The sequence below is a fragment of the Anabrus simplex genome, chromosome 1 (assembly GCF_040414725.1).
Source record: "Anabrus simplex isolate iqAnaSimp1 chromosome 1, ASM4041472v1, whole genome shotgun sequence".
Classification (NCBI taxonomy): domain Eukaryota; kingdom Metazoa; phylum Arthropoda; class Insecta; order Orthoptera; family Tettigoniidae; genus Anabrus; species Anabrus simplex.
Genome location: NC_090265.1, coordinates 286,674,158 through 286,686,790, shown reverse-complemented (window position 1 = coordinate 286,686,790; position 12,633 = coordinate 286,674,158). Strand labels below are relative to the sequence as shown.

The 12,633-nt window shown below is 37.4% G+C and overlaps 1 protein-coding gene across 4 annotated transcripts in view; it reads left to right on the top strand.

Moving 5' to 3' along the window:
• LOC136887288 (E3 ubiquitin-protein ligase LRSAM1) overlaps positions 1-12,633 on the top strand; it is a 687,439-nt gene that overhangs the window by 253,633 nt on the left and 421,173 nt on the right. For all 4 annotated transcript variants that reach the window (XM_067159790.2, XM_067159791.2, XM_067159789.2 and 1 more), the window contains one exon: positions 7,018-7,126. In XM_067159790.2, the coding sequence (XP_067015891.2) occupies positions 7,018-7,126 (109 nt within the window). The remainder of the gene's footprint in view (positions 1-7,017; positions 7,127-12,633) is intronic.

Genomic DNA, 12,633 nt, shown 5'->3' with positions numbered 1-12,633 from the left:
GGATGACTGCTGCTTCTTTTTTCACTGTGGTGGCAAGGTGTTTTGATCTAAAGCCCTTTGTGATTATTAGGTCTATTGTGCTAGCTCCGTTATGCCCTATGTATGTCCAGTCCTCCTGTCTGCTGTGTATTGTAAAGCCTTCATTTGTTAGATATTCCATTACTTCTTTGCATTTTCTATCTTGCATATTTATTGCGCAATTCAGATCTCCCGCAATGATTATCTTATCCATACTTCTACTATGATCCAAGGCCATCCCTAGTTTATCTATTATGTCTGTCGCGGTGTGATCTGGATTAAAGTAGACTGCTACTATAACTCCAATTCTTGTCCTGACAACCAGCATGTTTTCTTCTCTTAATAGTAGTTTGAAGGGAGCCAGTTGTGGTTTGATGATGCATAGCACACCGCCCGCTGGTCTTCCTCTTCTCACACACTGTATCGCATAGGCATGAAAATTGTAGAATTCTGGGATGTTCAGTTCTGTGTCCTCTTTTACCATTGTCTCTGTGAGTACTCCAATGTCATAATCAGCCATGATATTTCTCGGAAGCAGGCTCAAGACTCCCCTCAGGCCTTCTACGTTCCATGTTATTATATTAGTTCCTGGTTGCCGGGCCTCTGAACTTCCAGGGTTGCCGAAAGGGCCGACATATTACATCTTCTGGCCAGAAGTTTCCATCGTAGACTGTTTCTAGGTCTTGCATTGGAATGCTTATTTTGAAGGCTCTGCTTCCTATTTTGTCATTCACCAGGTTGCAATATATTTTCCCTTTTACTCCGTTTTCCTTCAAGTATTCTATGATAGCTTCCTCCGTCGTATCTTTGTCCAGTTTTCCCACGTATAACCAGGTGTATCATTCTGCTGCCTTTATTTTACTTTCCCCTTGTCTCATTCCCATTTTTCTTCCGTCACTTCTTTTCCTGTCTCGTTTTCCCATTGTCTGTTCCCGCCTCTCACCGCTGTTGTCCACTCCCTATCCTGATTCTCTAGTTTACTCTTATCATTTACTGGTGTTCTAGGTTGCCTCGTTGCTCGCTTCCACTCTTCCCCTTCTATTACATTTATTTCGGCATCGTTGGGTCGTTCTTGCTGGCCCCTGCGCTCTTGTCTTGTTGCCTTTGTCTCTGTTACGCCATGTGTTTGAGCTGGTTCCTGTCTTTGTGTCACCATTATTTTCATTTCCTCTTTTATCATCATCTTTATATTATATGTCAGATTTTCAACCATGTATTTTATCTGTTGGTTCATCTTTTCTATTATTATTCCTTCTATATCTTCTTCCGTTCGTGTTTGGTGTGGTGTATGTCTAGCCAGGTCAGGTGACTGACCATTAAGTGTCACCAGTTCGTCATCATTTCCCTTAGTCAGCCTTCGTTCATCACTACTAGTTGCCTGCTGATCTCTTTGTATCTTGGAGATGTCGTCGTTGCTGTAGCCGAGAGATGTCACTAGTTGTTTTGCTGTGAAACTATTGCTGTCAGTTGGCGGAGACCATTCCATTGCCAGCTTGCTACTTGGAGGTTCATAGGTGAGGTCGGGAGATGTCACGAGTTGTCGCGCTATGAAACTCTCTTTTGTCTGCTGACCTGCGTTTGTTACATTCATAACCTCTTAGACATTTATTTCTTGAACAATATTCTTATCTTCAAAGGCATGTTTAGTTGTTTGAAAGTACAGTACTCACGAATGATCTTCACCGCTTCCTGCAGCTGTTCCTTTGTTTCCTTTTTCATATATCCTCCTGCGTCCGCTATGTCTTCAACGCTTTTCAGAGCACTTTTAAATCGTTGTTCAGCTTCGTCCGCCATCTTGTGAGAAACAAAATCTCTGTTCATTAGGGCTCCCTCCCACATAATCAGCTGAAAAATCTTCTTCCGAATTTCCAAAGATTTTAAAACGATTTGCTGTATGGTTATAGTAGTCGGCTTCTATGAATTTCGGTACTTGCCGGACTGTCTCGTATTATTCTTTCTTCTACGATGTTCTCCCGATCCTAAAGGCAACAAATTCTTTCTGTGCACTTCCCAAGTCTCTGCTTAATAGAAAGTCTTGTCGCATTTGTAGCATGAGATGGGAGTTTCTCTTCTGTGTGGTGATAAATGCCTTGTCGCATTTGTCGCACAAAGTTAATGCTTCACCCCTGTGCGGTGATAGAATGTCTTGTTGCACTCATGGCATGAGATGGGAGTTCCTTCTCTGTATGTTCTGGAATGTCTAACCGCATGTGTTACATGAGATGGAAGATTACCTTGTATGTTGTGCTAGAAAGTCTTGTCGCACTTGCAACAATAGATGAGAATTTGTCTTCTCTGCAGCCTGCGTTGGCAGCGTTACGATCTAGCGGTTTCGCTGTTCAACACACCGGCATGTAGTTCCAACATGCAACTAAACTAACCTTTTTGAGGTTAAAATTCCGCCAGTCTTACGGGTATTGATCTTCACAATTTTCCCACACTTACGGGATTTTCGGTTGTTTTTCTTCCCTCACTTTTCTTCTCTGTTGTTAACAGGCACTTCCTAAGTATGTAGGCTAGTCTTTTATCACTTTTAACACATAGTTTTACCGCGTTTTCGGGACCGTCCGACGTGGTTTAAAATTTCCTCTGTGGGAATCCCAGTACCGAAATTAAGTTCCCAGTTGGAAACCACCATTTCATTTAACCAATTGACAATATCAGTATACTAATCAAAACGGTTATATTGCGCAATATAATGGATTTATTACTTTCTACTTCCAATGCTGTTCCATGAATATCAGTCATTTAGGATATGAAAGAAATATCGAAATATCCTGATGTCAAAACATCGTAAATATCTGAGTATGATTTTTTCAAATATTGTCTCTGTTTTGTTTTACACAATAGTCATGCACAGTCAAATACAGTCTCTACTGTATTTGGTACAGTTAAAAAAACTAATAGCATGAATAGTCCTACCTATAAAACTTCTCAATTCCTGAAAAAACATTTCAAATTCAACAACTCCAACCCCATAAAAAACTCGATCGAACTTTGCAATTCCCTAAATAAATTCAATCTACAACAAAACCACGTTTTATGCTCTTTCGATATCACCAACATGTATACAAATATCCCTATCAATAATACTATTAATATCATAAGGAACAATCTATCGAAACATAGCAAACTGAGTAAAATCGAAATTGATGAGTGGTTAAAATTACTTAGTTTCGTTTTAAACAATAATTACTTCACCTTCAATAAGAAAATTTACAAACAGGAAGGTTTGGCGATGGGAGACCCGTTATCTGGAATATTAGCTGATATATACTTGGATAACCTCGAACATAACAAAATTATCAATAACATCAACGGACTCTGTCTTTGGGATCGTTATGTCGATGATACCATAGCAATCATAGATAAACAAATCAATGACAGTGACAACATATTATCCTTCCTCAACAATCTGGACAATAACATTAAATTCACTAAAGAAGATGAAATCAATAGCTCTTTAAATTTCTTAGACATCAAAATCACACGATTATCAAACAAGTTCGACTTCCAAATATACAGAAAACCCACCTTTTCTCCAACAACCATAAAAAATGATTCTTTACATCCCAACTCACATAAAAAGCCACTTATCACAGTCTAATATATAGGGCATTAAAATCCCCTATGTCCCCCAGTAATTTTAAGAAAGAATTACAATTCATTAAAGAAATAGCTAAATTCAATGGATTTCATACAGATATAATTGATAAAATCATCAATAAAACTAAATTAAAATTAGCTACAAATTTAACCCCATTGAAACCCGCTAAACCAAAATACGCTAAATTCACATTCAATAACTATTGGTATTTATCCGATTTCCAATTCACTAATGAAGCACGATGTAAAAATAGCCTATACAACAAAAAACACTAGTCGTAATCTATTCTTTAATCATACTCTATTAACATCACAGACAATAGTTACTCTGGATCAGGAATATACAGACTAAAATGCTCCACATGTAATTTTTCCTATGTTGGCCAAACTGGCCGCAACTTCTCCACTAGATACGCCGAACATTATAATGCACAAAGACATTACAAATTTTCAGCAATGGCCAACCACATGAGGGACACGGGACACAAATTTACCACTATAGACCAAGACCTTCATATCCTTAAAAGAGTCAACAAAAGTAAACTTATGACTGAGTATGAAAATTTATTCATTTTCCTAGACCAACATTTCAACAAAGATAAGAACTTAAACGATATCATTGATAAAAAAAAGCCCCTTGTACGAACAGACTTTATGTCTATTACAAGATTCAATTCCCCTCACCAATATATTCCTAAAAGTTTTCAACCTCAAATCAATAAGCCTCCCTACTTCCTCTACAACTAACACAATCCCTCCCCTTCCCCTCACCGCCATTACCTCTAATTCAAATGCTACCAATAGACCCGTAGCCACACCCACTGTATTTTCGCTCCCTCCAACGGCATCTCACCGTTACAACACGCGCAGCAGCACACTTCCCCCTCTCTCTTCCGCCAATAGCAACTCCCCTCCAAGCACTACAAACAAGCCCATAGCCACACCTTCGCAAACAGTTCCACCTCCAACTCAAACATACTGTTACAACACTTGCAGTAAGAAGCAGACAGTCGACAATAACGTTCAGTTAATAACGTAATAACGTAACAAACTACCCTCTCTCAGTCTAATGGTAAGTGTACACAATCTTCACTTTAACATTCAATTACGATTTTTCACTCAATTAACTCCACGTTTTTTGTTTCCTTTTACAGATTCAACTGTAACACTTCTGTATCGACTCGAATGTCAATCATCCACACATTCTTAAGAATATTGCAGTATTTGCAACAAATTGAGATGGTCCATAAAGGCCCTATTTAAACATCGTTATTCAACTTCGCATTTTTATTTTTATTAAACTGAACCATATCACCATATGCCATTGACTTTCGATTTATCTCTAGACAAGTATTGACGGTCACATGACCGGATTTCACTATTATTTTAAGCTACATTTTTATTAAATACGACCATCATTGTCATTTTCGTTGTAACCGCTGGTCGGCCAACATAATTTTTAGCAATCCTATCACTCGTTTATGACAAACTGTTGCTTTGTTCTTTCTTTTTAATTATAATAGAAACCTTCTAATGTCATATCACCATTACTTCCACCAATTGTAATTTTACTGACTCATTGTAATATCTTTATAACCAACTTAACTTTAATTCTTTTACTATATGCTAATTGTAATTTTAGTCTCTTCAAGTTTTTAAAATTTTATTTCATGTATATATAAATCAGATGCCTGTTTCTATTTTTAAGTTAAGATAATGGCTGATGATGCCTGAATTCAAGGCAAAACATGTACCATTTTAGTTAATATGCCAAAGTAAACCAACTAATGTATGACATTTTGTATTGATTAGGTGGTAAATTCAATAAATTAACTTATTGATATTATTCCATTCACATGCCACTTAGTCGAGCAGCTCTTCTTCTTTCTCTCAATTCTTCCCAACCCAAACATTGCAACATTTTTGTGATGCTGCTCTTTTGTCGGATATCACCCAGAACAAATCAAGCTGCTTTTCTTTGGATTTTTTCCAGTTCTTGATTCAGGTAATCCTGGTGGGGTTCCCATACACTGGAACCATACTCTAGTTGGGGTCTTACCAGAGACTTATATGCACTCTCCTTTACATCCTTACTACAACCCCTAAACACCCTCATAACCATGTGCAGAGATCTGTACCCTTGATTTACAATCCCATTTATGTGATTACCGCAATGAAGATCTTTCCTTATATTAACACCTAGATACTTACAATGATCCCCAAAAGGAACTTTCACCCCATCAACGCAGTAATTAAAACTGAGAGGACTTTTCCTATTTGTGAAACTCACAACCTGACTTTTAACCCCGTTTATCAACATACCATTGCCTGCTGTCCATCTCACAACATTTTCGAGGTCACGTTGCAGTTGCTCACAATCTTGTAACTTATTTATCACTCTATAGAGAATAACATCATCCGCAAAAAGCCTTACCTCCGATTCCACTCCTTTACTCATGTCATTTTTTATATGTATAAGAAAACATAAAGGTCCGATAATACTGCCTTGGGGAATTCCCCTCTTAATTATTACAGGGTCAGATAATGCTTCACCTACTCTAATTCTCTGAGATCTATTCTCTAGAAATATAGCAACCCATTCAGTCACTCTTTTGTCTAGTCCAATTGCACTCATTTTTGCCAGTAGTCTCCCATGATCCACCCTATCAAATGCTATACATTCCATTTGACCTCCAGAATCCAAGATATTTGCTATATCTTGCCTGAATCCTACAAGTTGAGCTTCAGTGGAATAACCTTTCCTAAAACCGAATTGCCTTCTATCGAACCAGTTATTAATTTCACAAACATGTCTAATATAATCAATTTTTCTGAAGACAGTCGTCACCATCCGTATGACTTCAGCAGAACCAAAGTGATGTTTGTCCTCACTGAAATGGATCAGATGCTTCCTGAGGAACACACACTCAGCACTCGCCGTGCTCTCTATAGAAAATGAAAAATCAGAAACTGGTGCATAAGTGTGCAGCATGCTAACCATGAAATCCATCGGGTGGCACTGAAAATAAGTTTGTTGTATTTTAAATGCGGGTAAATATATGATCAGACAGAACAGGAGGCTTCATAGTCTAAGCCGTGCTGAGTAAAATGAGACATTTAATTAATCAATCAATCATAATCAATCTATGCCTCTAATGAGTACTATATTCATGTAATTGAAACTTTACTTCAATAATGCATTACTTATTATTTTATTCTTTATCTTAAAAGACAAGAGAAATATACTTTATAAGAATCTGAATAAATATAAAATATTTTGCATTTATTTCTCCTCTATTCCATGTGTAAATATTATTTCAGATTTTTATGTGTATTGTACTATTAGTGTACGAATGTTTACTCATTATGTTTTTGTTGACTGTCTCTTTCCAGTTGTTAGAAGACTTAGTTCAGCAGCAGACAAAATTGGAGTGTGAAATATTACAAATCCAGCGAGCTAAAGAAGCTGACCGACGGCAACTACTTCAGGAACTACAACAAGGTGAAGCTAAGATACTTATATAATATGAGGAAGAGTCAGTCTTATTGAGCCATTATTAAAAAGTTATCACAAAATGAAAAGCCTATGCTATTGTGTTGTCAGCTGTATAACCAAATTTCTACTATTTTTTGAAAGCATTATTTCAGACAAGCTCTTGTCAGCTTAATATTCTCAAATACATGTATCTAAAACTGTATGACTGTTTTGCTGCTTGAAGATCTTGTGATTTCCAGCTCTTGGGAAGTCTCCTAATAACACTGCATTTCCAATTGTCAGTTTAGTGAATGGAATAATAACTGGTGAAGAAACAAGACTATATACTTCAATGTACGGTATTCATACCATGGTGTGCTTTGCTAGCTTTTTGTCAACATTACACAACAATTTCTTTCAAATTTCTCAGGGGCATTAAAAGTTTATTGCTTCCCGATAATTCTTTGGAAACAAACTTTTGTAATCCATCTCCTTCATGTGTTTGATAAAATTGATTCCATCTGACCTTCACCCCACCACTCACAGTCACACTTTGAAATCCACAAGTAGATTCGCTCACAACCAAATGACACACCACACTATATTGTAGGGTGAGAAGATCTTATGACAAGGCGTTATAGGTACCACCCTAACTTTACTGGAGTTTTCCAGTCCAAGACATAAAACTTCTTTTAAACAGCGTGGGTGAATTACATCAAGTGGCACAAAAATAAGGTGCAAAAGGTATGGCTTAAGTTCATGGAAGGGAAAAATTGCTTTTCACAGTTTGTGTTAATGAATTTTCTAAAAATGCTAATGTGTTTTCACTTCTTGAGTGGTTGGAAGATTTCACACAAGTTACTGTATTTACACTACTGTCACCGTGTCTTATACTGGTTTCCACTGGACATTGTGTAGTTATCAACTTTAAATACTCAAACAGAACTTCTAGTAGGCAAACAGTCTTGGCTGCTGAACTCATATGAATTGCCTCGCTAAGCTTGCGTATCTCTGTAAAGGCATGATACATGATACCAAGATTTTCAGCAAACTCAGAACTAGTTCAAATTCTGCTCATACTTCTATACTTCCTTTCTTGTTTTCCATGAAGATTTTAAAAAAATATATCTTTATGAACCTAATCCCTTGAACAAGTATACTAAAACCAGGCAAGTTGGCCATGCGGTTAGGGGCGCGTGGCTGTGAACTGCATCCAGTAGATAGTGGGTTCGAATCCCACTGTCGGCAGCCCTGAAGATGGTTTTCCGTAGTTTCCCATTTTCACACCAGGCAAAAGCTGGGGCTGTTCCTTAATTAAGGCGACGGCTGCTTCCTTTGAACTCCTAGGCCCTTCCTATTCTATCATCGCCATAAGACCTATCTGTGTCAGTGCGACGTAAAGCCACTAGCAAAAAAAAAAAAGAAAAAAGTATACTAAAATTTTTTGGAAGATCATTTGAGATATTGGTGTGTTTTGCTTTCCTGGTAAGCTAAACCCAAAATACTTTTTTCTCGTACTGCATACCATTCATTCCATTCAGAGTACTAAACACTCGCCTATTGATAACTGTGTACTTCCTTCTCCTAGCAAACTTACACTAGTGTGAAATTAGTGAAGAACTGTTAATCATGATTAACCTATCCTGAATGCACAATTTAACTGTTTCAGGTATTATTTTACTTGAAGACCGTTAGAAATGTTTACATTTAATATGAAGGAAACTTGAGAGTAATGCATTAGTTGCATTATATCATGTATTTTGTTAGTTTATAACAGTGTCGTTATTTTGATTTAAACCTTTACTGTACTAGAAATATTTACTTTAAAGTTTATAATTCTGTATTAACCTTACTAAAAACAATTTACTTTAAGAATACAAATCCTCTAGCTAAGTCTTTCAATCAGTAACAGAAAGCATACTTAATAAGGTAACTGAAGGAAATTTCAGATGTTATTATACAACCTTGTATAATGCTGGAAAATGTGATTATCACTCATGATATAACCAGCAAGTGAAAATTAAACATGCTGTTAAGACTGTCGTTTCTTAAAGATAAAGGGATGGTGTCTAATTGAGGCCATACTGACAGAATCTTCTGACAAAGGTCTTGAGGCAAAATTCTCAAAACAGGTTGAGCTCAACATAATAGGGACTGCATCCCTCCATGACCAATATGTTTATTCCACTTGTGTGTCATATATTGCACTTCTAATTTGATTGATTAGTGGTTTAGTGTACTTATGCTAAAGGAAGATCACAGTGAAGATTTTCATTTTAAATGTAGGTTAGTTACGGTACTTCCAAAGATGGTGGTCATATTGGCCATGGGAACCTCCAGAAGGCATAGTGTTAAACTCTCAGGCTGGTTCTATATATGTGGGTTCACTCACGCTTAGTAGCCAGAGTACTAACATAAACAGTATTTGTACAATATCTATGGAGCATTTATGGGAATTTCAGACATCAAGGAGTTCTAGAAACCTTGATCTTCCTGATCTCTGTATTTCACAACAAATATTTTTGTAACTTACCTCTGTGTGTCGAGATGAACCCAGGCCCATTGACATGGGAGGACATTGAGAAAATCAAGGAAGTTGTCCGCGATGCTTCTCAGGCTGACCAGACCAACGAAATGGTCGAAGCACAGTTCCAACAAATCAACGATATGAAGGAAAGCATAACCAAAGATCTAACAAAAATAAAGGCGAAGATAAGAGAAGACAAGGAAGAAAGAGCTATAATAAATCAGAGGATACAGGAGCTAGAAGAACAAGTACAGGTACTTCAATGGCGAGATAGCAGAAGAAATATTATTATTTACGGACTGGACGAAACGGAAGGAGAATCTAAGATGGAATTGATGAGCTCAGTCCTTAAGCTAATGAGAGAGAAATTAGGCATTGAGTGTACCGAAAGGGAGATAGATGATGTGTATAGGATGGGAAAGAATAGAGGAAGAAGACCCGTTAGAATTAAGTTTGTTTCCTCATTAATGGCAAGCCGAATTTTGAATAGTGCGAGGAACTTGAAGGGCACCAGAATTTGGATAAAAAGGGATATGGACAGAAACAGCCTCCAAGAGCAAAGAGTTCTACAATTCCATTTACGACAAGCAAGAAAATCGAATCTACGAGCATTTATAAGAGGAAACCGCTTGCATGTGATGGGAGATACCTGGGCGAGAACGTGGACGGTCAGTGATCTGGGTGACATGTTTAAGGAACGAAGTAAGCAGTTTGGGTCATCAGCGGAAGTGCATGGTGAAGGAGTGATGACACAAGAGATTCCAGAGTATACGTGCGATGCTCGGGTTTATAACCCCGGGCAGGTGATTCAACAGCCTACGTCAGATCTTCCAGTGGGAGGAATGACGAGGAGAGCCGGATGTCAACAGCGGCGCCGCGTGGAGGAGCTGAGGATACTTCCAGTCGTAGGTCAGTGAGTCTAAAAGACTTTTTTCAGAAGAAGGGGATGGGTTCAGGTAGTAGATTAAAACTCACAGAAGAACTATCTGAGAAGGACGTTATTTGCTCTCCGGAGGGAAGTATAATGGAAGTGGAAAGATCTAGAATAACTAGAAGTAAGTCAGGAAGTTTAGAACATAGAAGTAAAAAATAACTAGAGTTAAAGGTATCATGTGTTAACATTGAAGGAGTATGGAGCAAAATAGGTAACGAAGACTTTAAAGAGCTACTGGAAGAAATGGACATCCTTGGGCTTGTAGAAACTTGGGTTGATTACAAGAAAAACTTAAAGATAGAAGGGTGTATCGTATGGAGTCAATATGGATCAAGGAGATCCAATAGAGGAAGGATATCGGGCGGAATTTCAGTGGTTATCAAAAACAACTTAAAAGATAGAATACAGCTGTTAGAATCTGAGTTTAAGGAATTAATCTGGATAAGAATATTAGATAGGGTCAATTGGAGGAATGAAATATGTATAGCTTTTATATATAATCCACCTTTGAGCTCCCCATTTGCGCAGAATGATTTTTTTGAGCATTTAGCGACAGAAATTAGACGAATGAGAAGTACGTATGATCAGGCAAGCATTATTATTATGGGCGATCTTAACGCGAGGATAGGGGACAAGAAACCAGTTTATAGTCAACTTGAGGACGGGGTATTACTAGTTAATAGAAATAGCCAGGATAAAGAATGTAACAGAAATAGAGAAAAACTACTAGAGTTATGCGCGGTAGAGGAGCTTTATATATTGAATGGGTGGTGGTTTGTAGATGAGAGTGGAAAACTAACCTATATAGTAGAAAATGGGGGCAGTACAATTGACCTAGTTGTATGCTGTAGGGACAGTTTGCAAATTATCAAAGAGATAAGCATTAAGGATTGGGCAGAGGCAAATCATACCTCTGTTTGTTTATGCATCATTGATGCAGGGGCGGCTTTTCAGGTGAAGTAGGTGAAGTGCCACTTCACCACTTATTTTTACCATAATGAATTACTTAAATTAATTTTCTTATGACATTTGTTGGTTTAATTAATTGAAGGAACAAGAATCCACCTGATCGATACTTTCACTTTTATTTAGCCTTAGGCTATTTCAATAGACATTAAATTAAAAGTTCAGAACATGTTTCGAATGCGTTGCATTCATCATCAGCTGCTTGCATTTGGCAAAAGTAAAATTAGCTAAAAACAGTCTCACAATTTTCTTAAAACCTTAAAAACAAGTGTTAGTAGTGCGTGTGTGAATGGATGTGGGGGGCGGTACGTCTACTACGCCAACACAGCCGTAAAACATTCTAGCGATTTCTGCAAGAGAATTAAGGACTTCAAACTCAAATCCTCTCACACAGTATGTTCCTTCGATATAAAAGATATGTACACCAATATCCCCATAGAGAAGGCTATTAAAATCATAAAAACCAACCTATTAGAATATAAAAAGGTAAGCATACCCGAAATAGAAGAATTTATGGTTATCCTTGAATTCGTACTTAGTCAGAACTATTTTATGTTTAACGGTAAGATTTATCGGCAGGATGGCCTCCCCATGGGCACTCCAGCCTCGGGCATACTAGCAAACATTTACTTGGATTACTTGGAACATTCCTACATTATAGACCATATCAAAGGACTTGATTTATGGGTACGCTACGTTGATGATACGTACGCCATAATTGACAAGGTTCATACTGACAGTTCTAGCATTTTACACATGTTGAACACCTTAGACCCCAATATACAGTGTACGGTTGAAGAAGAAGAAAATGGTTCGATTAATTTTTTAGACGTGACCACAACTAAAAAAGACAACCAATTTCACTTTAGTATTTATAGAAAACCTACATTCACCCCAACAACCATTCATAGTAACTCCCTACACCCCGATTCACACAAAAAATCAGCGTACCACAGTTTTATCAACAGAGCTTTTGAAATCCCGTTAAACAACAAAGAGAGAAATAAAGAATTAGCCTTCATTCGACAGCAGGCCCTTATTAATGGTTTTAATTTAAAAACCATTAACGGATTAATTGCCAAACGCAAGCATAAACTACAAACAAAC